This window comes from Scleropages formosus, chromosome 12 (assembly GCF_900964775.1).
Source record: "Scleropages formosus chromosome 12, fSclFor1.1, whole genome shotgun sequence".
In the NCBI taxonomy this organism is placed as follows: domain Eukaryota; kingdom Metazoa; phylum Chordata; class Actinopteri; order Osteoglossiformes; family Osteoglossidae; genus Scleropages; species Scleropages formosus.
Window position 1 is genome coordinate 6,624,642 of NC_041817.1, and position 13,824 is coordinate 6,638,465.

General features: G+C 48.8%; 1 protein-coding gene across 10 annotated transcripts in view; it reads left to right on the forward strand.

Annotated features, from left to right (window-relative positions):
- Nucleotides 1-13,824, forward strand: part of arvcfb (ARVCF delta catenin family member b) — a 159,392-nt gene that overhangs the window by 139,812 nt on the left and 5,756 nt on the right. For 7 of the 10 annotated variants that reach the window (XM_018762494.2, XM_018762500.2, XM_018762497.2 and 4 more), the window contains 8 exons: nucleotides 5,629-5,756; nucleotides 6,951-7,101; nucleotides 8,265-8,457; nucleotides 9,611-9,722; nucleotides 9,846-9,933; nucleotides 10,624-10,677; nucleotides 12,280-12,531; nucleotides 13,066-13,148. In XM_018762494.2, coding sequence (XP_018618010.1) covers nucleotides 5,629-5,756; nucleotides 6,951-7,101; nucleotides 8,265-8,457; nucleotides 9,611-9,722; nucleotides 9,846-9,933; nucleotides 10,624-10,677; nucleotides 12,280-12,531; nucleotides 13,066-13,148 — 1,061 coding nt within the window. The remainder of the gene's footprint in view (nucleotides 1-5,628; nucleotides 5,757-6,950; nucleotides 7,102-8,264; nucleotides 8,458-9,610; nucleotides 9,723-9,845; nucleotides 9,934-10,623; nucleotides 10,678-12,279; nucleotides 12,532-13,065; nucleotides 13,149-13,824) is intronic. The other 3 variants (XM_018762502.2, XM_018762504.2, XM_018762501.2) reach the window with 2 other exon arrangements.

Genomic DNA, 13,824 nt, shown 5'->3' on the forward strand with positions numbered 1-13,824 from the left:
AGGGAGACGCCACTAAAATCATTTGGGGCAGCCTGCTGTCTTGGGTCTGTGGAGCGTGTCTCGTGCTCGCTGTTCGCGAACAAATAATGGTTTTGTGTTCTCTCGCATATAGTCTTTTGCTCTGCTACTTCCTAGTTCGGCGACAAAGTAAAGAAATTAAAGCTCTTTTAGGTTTGCTTTCCGCTGTTCTCCCGCACGCCTGTCTAAACGAACAGATTTGTTAGTTTTAGATGGATATGGTCGCCATGGCAACGGAGCCCCATGCTATTTCTGTGCTACCAATGCTCTCCTTCGCTGTGTGCCTTCCTCTCCCCCCACTTTCTCCCGTGCCCCTTTCCCTCATCCCTCTTTTTTTCTGTGTTTGACTGCATTGTACAGCTCTGCAACGACCACCCCCCAACACACACAAATACACACACACACACACACACACACACACACACCATCCCAACCCCAATGATCTCAGTTCCTCTGTAGTGAAGTCTATGACAATATGTGTAAAAGCAGTACGCTATCCATCAAGCAGCTCCGGCTTTGCGCCCTGCTTTTTGGAATCCTCGTGGGGAGGGGCCGTAGACATGGAGCCGAGAACAAAAGCTCTGGCGAGACTTTAAGTGTGCGCTTGCTCGGCGCCGTAGCGCGTCAGCACAATCTCCCTTCAGGTTTGCCGACATGCTCACATGTTTTATACATGTAGCAAACATACACCAGGGTTTCTGTGTTGCTTGGGGTTCCACGGCCGTGGACGGTTTTGCTCTTTAAAAAGGCGTAACCACCGGTGTGTGTGTGTGTGTGTGTGTGTGTGTGTGTGTGTGTGCATGTGTGTGTTCTGCTGGTGTGTTCCCCAGTGGCGTATGTGCCACGTGGTATGGCACTTGTGTTTCAGGGCACCTGTCCAGTGTCTAAATAGAGAGGCCTGCTGTCCAGGCAGATGCCCGTGGGTGCCCCGGGTTCCACTGCTCATCTATGTGTTGCTGGACTGCTTTTCTGACATGAACAGTATGGATGTGGTGGGGAAACGTATCCCACCAGCATGTGGCGCCCTGCAACCTGCGATACTTGGTGACAGGAGAGCTGTGGCGCAGTGACAACGTGCAGCGCCAACAGGCTTTTCCACAGACTAGGATGAAGAAAGTGTGTAACTCGGGAACAGTAGAGCAGATTGAGTGGCATTCGCAAGTGTGTGGGCCTCCATAGCAATAGGCGGCGCCAGCACCCGCAGCACCCCGGGGACCCTGTCAGGGATAATTAGCCGTTGGGCACCGTAAACAGTTTCTTGAGTGAGTGAGACAGCAGGTTCAAAGCAGGATGGCCCTGGTGGGGTGGGGATGGGGGTGGGGGGGGGGTGGTGTATCAAAAGCTCGCTCAGCCCTTTGGCAGCATTGTCCCATTGATTGCGAGACACGGTGGAGGAAGGGCAGCTGCAGCAGGGGAGGGTGGGAAGAGGGCACAGTGCCCGTCTCCGTTCCCTCAGTCATGGCCACCCGCATGCGAGCGGCACCCTGGCTCACAGGTTGGACGGAATATGCCGGCGATCATCGTACAGCTCCCGCTCCCCGTCGCTCACGACTTCGGCCCCGGGCAAGTGGCTGTGGCTCGCGTCCAGCTGCCTGCTGTCTGGGAGACGTCCATCCTCCTGCATCTTCATTAGCAGTCGGCTGGCTGAGGCAGCCGCAGCACAGATTTTCCGCCGTTTTATTTATCTTTATTTTCCTTACTGTCTGCGACGGCTTTAAAGCGATGTGTTTGTTTACAAGCGCATACTTGTGTGTTGTGTCTGAGCTGGAGTTGCACCACACGCTGCGATTGTATTAATCTCACTTGCTTATTGCTACCGGGCAGCCTGGAATCAGGGATATCCTGTTTTTGAGAGCTGCAGAAAGTTGGCCTGGCTTTGTCCTCATAAACTTTTATTAGACTTCTGTTTCATATAATAAATGTTTATTTTTCAGAAAAATAAACGCTGTATATATTGTAGGAAGGGAACATCTATAATTTAAATTTATGCGCACGGAAAACCGAGGACTCGGGAAGATTGAATATGTAAATAACTTTTATGTGCATAATAGATGCGGCATGACTTCTAACACTAATTTGAAATGGAGTTCTTCTGCAGGAGATCATTTTTAATGCGGTCCAGGTGCAGCGACACTTGCTGCCTTGCTCCCTTGCTGGGAAGTCGATGACGGCTCTTTGAACTGTACAGGTGGTACATTGACATTTATTCGTTTAGCTGACGCCTTTCTCCAAAGCGACTTAGTGTTAATCTACCTACAATTACTTACACAATGGTAATTACCTTGCTCAAGGGTACTACAGCTGGGAGTGGGATTCAAACCTCCAACCCTCTGGGTCCAAAGGCAGCAGTTCCACCCACTATCGTACCAGCTGCCATTTGACTGACCTACAGGTAAACATCAGTAAGGGTAGCATTGGCACAGGAGATAACTAGTCCTTCCTTTGCTGCTCCTTCTCCTCCTCGCATTCAGATACTCCTCACCGGATCTTAAGGGCAAACAGTGCAGGGTCACTTGAGTTGTCACCAAAAGTGTGTTTGTAACTCAGTTTGTTTGTAACTCCAAAGTCAACTTTACCATTAAGGCACAATCAATAACAGCTGAATAAAACATACTGCATACCCCACAGTTTATTTAGGAGTAAGCTTATTTTTTTAAAAAAAGAACTTAGATATAGCTAAAGTAGATAAAATATTCTTTGCCTTCATTTGAACATTTTTGTTAACTCCCAGCTGCATTACAACCAATCAGCCAACCAGTTTCAAGAAAGGCTCGTCCCGAGCGGGGTCGCGGCAAGCCGGAGCCTATCCCGGAGACACTGGGCACAAGGCTGAAGGGGTGGGGGCGCACATCCTGGACGGGACACCAGTCCGTCGCAGGGCAGCTCCATTACAGTTAAAGCAGATTTTAAATGACTGAAAATAAAAAATACATATATTCTCCACAAAGCCCTGTGGAGTGCCAGTTGTTGACTGATTCATCCCATAAACAAGTGCGCCATCCCTCATCTTGTCACTGATCACTGGCACACAGGAGCCCCAGACAGGAGCTGGAAACAGTGTAAAAGCAAACTAAAAGAAGGTATTCCCACTCTCTGTGCCTCTGTATTGTTTCGGTGCGTTTTACTGCCAGGCAATGCCTGAACACAGAAGCTCTGCTGACTTTTGTTTAGCAGCAGACAGGAATTTTTGACAATAGGAAGGTTAAAAAATGCAGTAATAAATAAATAATCTCTTAAATATTTGCAACTGTAATGTTCGTAGCTCACAGAACCAGCGTACTTATTTACTGCAAAGTATCCTAGTTATGACCCATATAGTTTATGGTGCAGTGCTTGAAGTGAGCTGTGGGCTGTGAGTGGTATAACAGGAGGCAGAAGGCATTCCACACAAGTGCATAATCCAAAAACTGTTCTAGGTACCATAGGTCTTCTCAGCGAGCTGTCAAGAAGCATAAGCATGTATAAGCAGTGTAAAAATTACATACCCAGGCTTTGTGAGACAGAGTTAGATGAAATGAGCAAAGTGTCTTCTCGCAGTTCACCCCCTCCCCGAGGTAATGCAGAAACAAGATTCCAGGTCATGCTGTTGCTTCTCAGTATGTCACCAGGCGTGTATATTTGAAAACAGTGACAGTGTGTACGTTGGAGCACCAGGTGGTGCAGCTCGAACCCAGAGGACCCAGATTTTGAACCCAACCTATATCTGTAATACAACTGAGAAAGGTGTGTGCTCTCAGTGAGTGATGGGCAGCCAAGAGCTGGGCTAGCGCTCCTGTTTCCGCACTTCGTCCTCATGTCCGCTAAGACAGCAGTGCTGTGAGGTCTCTAGTAAGAAGGGCAGCCCAACAGAAAGACTTAAAACATGGTTTGTGTGCAGCTCTCTCTTTCCCTCTCTGCGTGCACTTCCATCAGGAACGCTAGTGTGCCTTGTGTAATCGAGCTCTGTCTCTCGAGCAGCAATAACACCTGAAAGAGCTCAAAATGCCTGAATGCATCAGTGAAAAGTGATTTCTTTTCTTACCTTCAGTGGTGTCAAAATTTGCTTTGAGTCACATTTTTCATTCATTTATTTAGCCGATTCTTTTCTTCAGAGCTACAGGCGAAGTTAAATGGTTTTCAGTAATTTACCTGTTCATGTTACAGGGCGTAGGGGGGGCGCGGTGGCGCAGTGGGTTGGACCGGGTCCCGCTCTCTGGTGGGTCTGGGGTTTGAGTCCCGCTTGGGGTGCCTTGCGGCGGACTGGCGTCCCGTCCTGGGTGTGTCCCCTCCCCCTCCAGCCTTACGCCCTGTGTTGCCGGGTAGGCTCGGGTTCCCCGTGACCCCATCTGGGACAAGCGGTTCAGATAATGTGTGTGTGTGTGTGTGTGTGTGTGTGTGTGTGTGTGTGTGTGTGTGTGTGTGTTACAGGGCCATTTTTACTCTACCAGTTCAGGGTAAGTACCCGATGAAGGGTAACTATAGCAAGAGGTGGGATTCGAACCCACACAAGTCATCACACTTGTCTTTGACGTTCGTAGGGGAGGAATGGCAGCATCAATCGCCACGTTCCAGTTCCTCACGTCACCTAAAGGTCTGCAGCCCTGTTGCTCTGGAGAAGGAGGTTGTACACGCCTTTCTCCACCTTCTGCCCGTCTCCTGCTGTCTCTCCGTGGAGCTGCACAAGTGTAGGAACACTTCACCATGTGGTCACATCCATGTAACACATAGTCCTAATGAACACACTCCTGGTGATCAAGGTCCTTCTGAACACACTCCTCCTTGTCACACTCCATGTGGACACTCGTAACAACTGGCCGAAGGGCACCATGAGCAGACTGTGCATCTGAACACTGTGCTTTCACCGGAGATTGACCGCAAAGTGACTTTACACGGCAGTCTTCGGCAGTGGCGTCCTTGGTTTTGTACATGAGGCTGTGGAGGGACAACGGGGAGCTTTACTTTAAGTGACGGCAGTGTGGGGCAGTGGTTCTGCGCAGGAGCTCTGCTCATGGTTTGTGGTAAAGGTGTTAGGGGAGGAGGTGGGGGAGAGGCTGTGCCAGTATGCTGTGGGCTGCGGGCCATGTGCAGGGAAGTGCTCACAGGTGTCCTGTCTGCTAGCATCACAATGCGCTGCCCTCAGCAGATCTGCCCCCTGGCTGCAGGGTCAGCGGCAGCTGCATTATGGAAAGCTACGAACCGCTGCAGAGTTATGGAGGAAGCATGTGGAGCTGGGAGAGCCGGATTCCCGAGCTGGATGGCATGAGAGACACCATCGACCTCGCTGATTGATCGCGTTCACACAGCGTCCGAGATGCGGACTGGATAACGACTGCAAAGCACCGTGCCTATTAGCCTATTGGTATTTAAAGTGTCCTATACCTCGGGCCATTTTTTTTTTCTTTTTTTTTAATTTTCAGAGCGTTGGGAAACTTTAGAGCGTTTGGACGTCTCTTCCATTTCTAGTGATTCAAGGGTAAATTCCGCTGCAAAGTCAGTGTTTCAACAAACTCCGCAGTGATTCAGAGAAACGGCGGCACCCGGGGTTTCGACTCCTTTCTCGGGCTGTGGGATTACGGGGCGGGACGGAAGGCTCCGGATGTCTGAATTGCCACACTCGGCCTCTCCCCACAGGCTTCGAGCTGCTCTACCAGCCAGAGGTCGTGAGGCTCTACCTGTCTCTCCTCACCGAGAGCCAGAACTACAACACGCTGGAGGCTGCGGCCGGTGCCCTGCAGAACCTGAGTGCTGGCCAGTGGACCGTGAGTATGGGGGACGGGTATAGGCGTGGTGGGCTGTGTCCGGGGATGAGATGGGATGTGTACCTTCCAGGCGGAATAGTGCAGGATCACGTGTTTGGAGCTGCTGAAGAGAAACACAGCATTTGGGGATTGTATACTGAGTTAGAACACCGTGGAACAGAAAGGTGCTGTTCACATTCTGTGTCTCAGATCTATTATGACTCTCGGCTGACAGTTTGTTCAATTACAGTGGCCTAGGTAAACTCATAAACCATTTGACTGTGTTGCTGCTCTGCTGATACTAGTGCACACAAATATTTACATTTATTTATTTATTTGGCCAATGTTGTCTCCACCAATCACAACCCTTGATTGCGGTAAATGTAATATCACAATTAAAATAACAGGTTCAAAGTTATTAATTAATTTAGGTGACGCTTTCCTTCAAAGTGAATCACAATGTCTTACTCATCTTTGCAGCTGGCAATTTTGTCCAAATCAGTTAAGGGTAAGTATAGCATGATGGGGGATTTGAACCTGGATCCTGAGTAGAAGGCAACCGCTCTAAGCACATACTACCTGAATAGTCGTCCTCATGCAAATACTTATCCACCATCCAACAAGTGGCACAGGAACAGCCTGACGACGGCTGAATTGGTGCTGCGGAGGTGAAGGAGCTATCTGGTTGAGCAGGAACATCCTACATTCGCTGTGATTACGCTGTCTAAGCTGAGGCTGATCTGAAAGTCTCCACACAAACTGGAATGTTGAGCCATGAACAAATCAAGCCTCTGAATCTATGAGATGGACCTGTCCTGTCTTTGGCCCTTAAGAGGATTTGAAAGCTTTTTTTCCCAAATACCTTTTCATCTTGGAGAAGTTGAAGGGATTGCCATTCTATGGCTCAACACTGCCCCCCACTGGCAGTCTTATGACACTGCAGCAGTATAATTACATCTCAGGGGCTTGGCTGCATGTTCCTGGGAACAATTTCATATCAAAGTGCAGCCTTTTGTGTGGCAGAAGGAAGCACAAAAAATCAATTTGCGTTTAACAGGAACAAATTATGTATTTTCGGCAAAGCTCTAGGAGAGGAGTGGCTGAGTGTCTCTGGGGGTTGTTCGTATCTGTTGTGGAACAAGATGTTATTACAGGGTTTCAGAGCTGGCTTTTGCGGTTCACCTAGATGACGGTCTTCTGCCTCTGATCCCACAGTGGTCGAACTACATACGGGCCACGGTGCGTAAGGAGAAGGGCTTGCCCATCCTAGTGGAGCTGCTGCGCTCCGACTCCGACAAGGTGGTCCGGGCCGTGGCCATCGCCCTCCGCAACCTGTCCATCGACCGCCGCAACAAGGACCTGATAGGTAGGGCTTGGACCCCCACAGACCCCACCCAGAAGAGCAATGCACAAGAATTATAGAAAGGCATCGCTCTTTATTTCATCAGACAGGATTAGCGGAAGACTGACACTCTGCTTGACTGCGCAGTGTAAGCCAGCTTCCCAAGGTTTTGAGCTGTATTTGAAATGAAAATAAAGATATATGTGGGGGCCGGAAGGTGATGTCTCTGCTTTTTGCGGATGATGTTGTCCTTTTGGCCGTCACACGGATGCCTCCAGCATGCATTGGAACGGTTTGCAGCCGAATGTGTAGCGGTTGGTATGAGGATCAGCACCTCCAAGTCTGAGTCCATGGTTCTTTCATGGAAAAGGATGGCGTGCCCCCTCCAGGTAAGGGGAGAAAATCTGGCTCAGGTGGAGGAGTTTAAGTATCTTGGGGTCTTGTTCACGAGTGAGGGGTGAAGGGAGCGTGAGATCGGCTGCAGGCTGGGAACAGCAGCAGCGGTAATGTGGTCACTGTACTAGACTGTAGTGGTGAAGGAGGAGCTGAGCCATAAGGCAAAGCTCTCTATTTACCGGTCGATCTACATCCCTACCCTCACCTATGGTCATGAACTCTGGGTAATGACCGAAAGAATAAGATCGTGGATACAAGCGGCTGAAATGAGTTTTCTCCGCAGGGTGTTGGGACTCACTCTCTGTGACAGGGTGAGGAGTTTGGCCATCCAGGAGGAGCTCAGAGTAGAGCTGCTACTCCTCCACATTGAGAGGAGCCAGTTGAGGTGGTTCAGGCATCTGGTAAGGATGCCCCCTGGGTGCCTCCCTTTGGAGGTATACCAGGCATGGCCAACTGGGACGAGGCCCCAAGGTCGGCCCCGGACCTGCCGGAGAGATTATATCTCCCAGTTGGCCTAGGAGCGACTGGGGATCCCCCGGGATTGAGCTGAAGGAAGTTGTGAGGAACAGGGGCGTCTGGGCTGCTGTGCTCTCCCTATTGTCTCCATGACACTAGTAGGACAAGCACTCAAGAAAATGGATGGATGGAACGATAAAGACATATAATACTTTTGAAAAGAGAAATAACGTGGTCGACTATTGGGAGTATTTCAGAGATGTGTAGTCCCCCAGACATCTGTTCCTACCCTTCTAACCTCACGGACTATCTGTGTTCTTATCATTCCCACCCAGGGAGCTACGCCATGCGAGACCTGGTGAGCAACCTTCCAAGTGGCCAGCAGCGGCCGGCCAAGAACCTGGAGGAAGACACGGTGGTGGCCGTGCTCAACACCATCCATGAGATCGTGACTGACAGCTCGGAGAACGCACGCTCCCTGGTGCAGGCGCAGGCAGTGGAGAAGCTGGTGGCCATCAACCGGACGAGGTGTGTGTGTGTGTGTGTGTGTGTGTGTGCATGCGCGCTTGCACTTAGGGCTCATAGAGGACCCAGCTTGTCCTTAGAGTGAGCAGATGGATCACTCAAATGGTCTCAGTGGTTCTGCATGTCTAACACTATTAACCAAAATGCCTGGACTGCCAGCAATACCAAGCATTTCTTTCTCCTCCCTTTACTTAATGAGACGTTTCCTTTCACCTTCTATTTACTGTGCTCTTTACAGCACTCTTGCTCTATTAATTCATCTGCATACGTCAGAATGCATCATCATAACAAACTCCTTTCTATGTATCCGCTGGGGTTTGACTGGAGGTTGAGTTTCATCTTCTTATGCAACATATTTTTATTTTTGCCGTTGCACTTCATCCACACGTGACCACAGTGGAAGAGGGTTGTCCAGTCAGGACTGGCTCGTCATTCCAATATATCATTTTGCATGTTTTTTTTTTAAAAATAATTTTGATAGGCAGTATCTTGTTATATGTAAATTAAATGTTTTATTTTAAAGCAACGGCATAATATGATAAAATAAGGCAATAAAAGACACATTTTGTATAGCGTCCGAATAATAACATTGTTAGAAAAATGAAGAAATTGACCAGCCGCACTTGATGGACATGAGGGGAAGTACGGACATATGACAGTTTCACTGCTCAAAACATCTTGTGCTGCAGAGTATTGGATGGTTCCATATCAATTCTATACGCACGCTCTGCTCTTGAAAGACTTTTGTGTTATTATTAATGTTTAATACAAGTAAATTATTTAAATATTGAAATCAGCTGACCTTTTTAAGCAATTTGTTTTCTTCTTTGTCTTTTTCTTTTGTTTTTTGGGAAAAAATCTGACCAGGCATTCAAATACCCCTCTCTCAAGGTCCAGTCATGTGCATTGTATCTTGCTCGGATTTTTCCCAGACTAATAAAAATATGAACAATGTTTCCTGCTGATCTTCTATAAAGGTACATTGTGAAGGCAAATAAAATGAGGGACTGACAGAGGGTCTTAAAAGGAGCTGATTAATTGAACGAAACAGACTACAGTCTAGTAGGGGAGGGATTACAGAGGCGCTCCTGGCACCACTGTGGGGATTGATGGTTTTAATTCCAGCCTGACTCCACTAAGGCCTCTTTCTCCGCAGTCAATCGCAGAGAGAGACCAAGGCAGCATCGCACGTGCTGCAGACTGTCTGGAGCTACAAGGAGCTGAGGAACGTGCTCAGCAAGGACGGCTGGAACAAAACCCACTTCCAGGTCTGCTGGCACCTCCCCCCCCCCCCACCAGAAGCCCCTGCCCACAAAGCTCTTTTCATCGCCTATGCCTTGCCTGTCTTGCCCCGGCACTGATGGAGCCTCCCTTCTTTTTTTGCCGTTCAGCCCACAGTCGCCAGCCAGAGCAAGGGGCCAAAGAGCGGGAAAGCGGGCTACGATGACACCACCCTCCCCCTGATGGAGAAGAACCAAGGTTTGTGATGGGCCGCATGTGGGTCGGGTGGACAGGTGCAGGACAGAGTCCGTTGTCCATGGAAATGTGTTTGTGCTATGATTGAAGTTCCACAAATGGAGGCTCGTGGGCTGCACTAAAGAGGCTAAAGAGGCCGTGGTGGGGAAGCTGGTGTAGATACGGTGTCGGAGCGCAGTCAATTGGTTGTGCTTGCCTCCCCCACACCCTGTTCACCTCATCGCTTGGCTCGTGCGTATGGTTCTCTATGGTTCTCTGTGGGTCTCCTGTGCATTGTCAGCGGCTCGGGTCAGGGATGATTAGGAGGGTGACTCATCTGCCAGGCCAGCGGGCAGGTGGCAGGTAGCTGGCAAACCTCACCAGAGTCAAACGCTCGGGGAGTTGCGGATAATCAGACACGGTGGCGCACTTCCAAAGAGCGCTAGCCGCCCACAGAAACAGACATTTCATAGACGCGGAGGTCCTGGGTTCGGCAGCACTGTTTGTTTTCTTTCACTCTCTGTTTCTGGCTTGACTGCTGGCACCGTGATGCGCGCGAGACGGTCATTCCCGCCTGTTCCCTGTGCCGGACCTGTAACAACAGCAGCAGGTCGGGGTGTTCTGCAACGGCTTATTAGTGTCGATGCTGTGGCTCAGTAGCGAATGTGTCACAGTTATTTGAAAATGGCATATATATATATACATACTTTGCAGGAAACAAGAAATCTGGCAGTGGTGATATGATACCTATGGACGAGTTTGGTCCAGGTAAGGCGCAATTTACGTCACTTTATAAGAGGAGGTTGTCACTCTCCATCTTCATTGTGTTCCGCAGTCAATTTCCTAAAGAGCCATTACTTAGATGAGCATTTTTCTCACCATTGCCAACCATATCGAGGTGTGCAGAGTCATGCTTATCTTCTGAATCTGACATTTACATCACATTTGCATTTATGCACTTGACAGATGCTTTCCTCCAAGGCAACGTACAGACAAAGGAAACTGTTTCACAGCAGGCTGAGGACTTAGAAGCATAACATAGAGAACATAGTTATTGAAGCACAATATATTTGTTCAATACATAGCATCACAGTGCACCTTTTCCAGTTGAAGACGCAGAGAGAAGAACATCAATGTCCACTTTTTGAAGAAATGTAGAAACTGGTGCCACCTAGTCAATGACTCCGAAGCACATATTGACTCTAGAGTAAGATGGGAAAACGGTCACTGTCCATGTGTTCAGCAGGCAGTTTCAATATAGCCCAAGATGAAGGAGCGATCAGAGTCCACGGGGTAAGAACGAAGTGATCGGTTCACAGGCGTTCGCAATACGGCGCTCGGTCGTCACTAAAGCTGTTTTGTTGAGATCAGTCGATTTATTTCAGCTTAGAGCTTAAATCTGAAAATTCTAGTCAAGATCCACTGTTTTGATGGAAACCAAGTTTGAACAAAGACACCAACGCCACAGATGAAGAGGATTAAGTTGAGTTAGGGTTTGAGTTCCTTCATGATAATCTGACACCCACTTCTAGAGCTCTGCCATAACATTTTTGCATGAACACGACTCACTGAATCTCAAAAACCTTTAAATTTGTTTTCCTTTTAATGTTTGTGGATCTTGATCATTCTTCCCTCTGCACCTTCAAAGTTGGTAGCTATGACACAAAAACAGGAAAATGGGTAGATGAGAGTAACACGTGGTGAAGAATGAAGTTACACAAGTTTCAGGGGCTTGGGAGGGAAATGGGTCCGAAAGAGATCAGTCTGCTGGAGGGGTTCAGTAGTTCTGAGGGGATGGAGTTCATACTACCACATCAGGTCAAAGATGGAAAACTTTAATTTTGAGCTTCTTGTGTAGTGTTGGGCAAATGGCCAGAGGTGGGTTGGCAGGAGCGGGGACTCTGACTCCAGTGCTGCACACACCAGGCGACAGCTCTACCCACATCCGGAAATTTCTCATGAAACGTTCTCATAAAGGTCAATTGATCCGTTTAAATCTGCAGGTTAGTTTGCGGTGTGGAAATGACAATAAAACACCGATTCTTTTTATTAAAAGCAGCCTGTCTATTAGTGAAGTGTGCAAGGAACTTTCCCTGACGTCTCAATGCTTTCCCACAAGACTCCACGTTGAACAACATGTGTGTCCAGCTGTGAGCTTGCAGGAAGCTGGGAGTAAAAGGAGTAAAACCGGGAGTAATCAGCTAGGAGTAAATGGAGCGGCTGAAAGTCTCCCCGCCATATGTGGACCCTAACTTTCCGACCTCAGTCTGTTAAGAGAAGCGAAAGATTCCCCAGTGCCCCATCAGAGAGCTGCTGTTTGGATCCTTTCCTTCAGCAGCTACTGTTTGAACCGTTTCCCTCTTCCTACAGGGCAGCAGATGAGGGGAGGGTGTGAGGAGGGTGTACAGCGCTGTCTGGCTGCCTCCATCCTTCATCAGGAGGGGCTGACGGACAGTAATTGGTGTGAGCCCTGGCCTGCGGAACGTGGGCAGGAGGGGAGATGCACTACAGCTTTGCTTCCGCCCCCACACCCTCAGCCGCCCAACCCAACACAGTCTGTCAGCCTCCTCGCACCGCTCGGCTTCTGTACAGCTAACAAATTCTCTGAGGGATGTGGGGGAGGTGAGACGGTTGGGGGTGGCCAGGCGATGTAAGGGCATTGGTGCGTGAATGACCCCGGCACCTGCGAGGGCTGTCCCTCTGCCTTGGGCTTCCATAGCGCTGGAAGGGTTCGGTCCGCCAGGAACCGGCACCTGTTAGCCAGGCACATCAAGCAGGCATTTCTGATAGGGCTGTCTTTTGCACTTGTATTGTTGGTGTCTGTAAAACCGCAGTCAAAATGTTCACAGGCACCCAAAAGTCTCTGACTGGCATAAGGTTAGATTATTTGTTTAAAAGCAGCAGTGCTTTACTGTGCATATTATGTCCGTGACAACGGTTAATGTGGAGTATTGGAAATACTGCGTAAAGGGCTGCCAGTGTGAAGAATGCCATGTTTCAGTGTGCAGGAGGGTTTTGGATTTATAGATGAACACCAGCACTGCTGTTCTTCTCATGTCCAAGAGCTGTAATGTAAGGGCGATTCAGCAGATCAGGTTTATCTGTAAAGATGTCATGGAAGGTGGGGCTCACGTGTGTTTTGTCTGTCCTTCCTAGATGGATACTCCACGATTGACCAAAAGGACAAGTACAAGACTGGGGAGGTGCCAGCAGACATGACTGAGCGTGAGCCATTAAAGGTACTGCAAGCCACCGCATTAGCTCTGCGATCTTGTTCTGCATTCATGTGAGATTATTGAGATTTTACCTTTGTTTCAGCTCACTGAAGGAATCTGGGGAGCGAAATCAGTTACTCATTTGGACAGGGCAGTGTACTCTCAAGTGTCATATGAGTCTATTTCCCGTTCATCGTGAGCTTTGTTTCTAATAGTCAATATGAGCAGGTAGCAGTGACTCACAGCTCATGGATCACTGGTACAAATTTGGTCCCAGTTCGGTCTGCAGGGTGTGGACGTTCTCCTTTGGCTCACATGGGTTTCTTCCAGTTCTTTTTTATTCAGCTGAACTGGTGACTCTGGATTGCTTTGCGATGGATTGTCATCCTGTGTAGGACACACCAGGCCTTTAGCCGCCTCCCAAGCCCAGCTTCCTGGCACTGAAGGCCTAATTCCATAGGCTCACTCTGAAAATGCACAGACAGATGGATAGCTGCTACTGCCGGTTATTTCCAGATAAACATCTCCCATAGAGGGAAAACCTACACAATATCATTATACTCCTGCAAAAGTCTCCAAACAGAGGCCAATTTGCCTTTAAGCCTTTTTGGCTTAAAAATAATTGATCACGTGGTTATTAAGAGTCTTTCACTCCAGCGTCTTCTCAGTAAAAGACCTTCGTGATCTTAGAGAGAGTGGT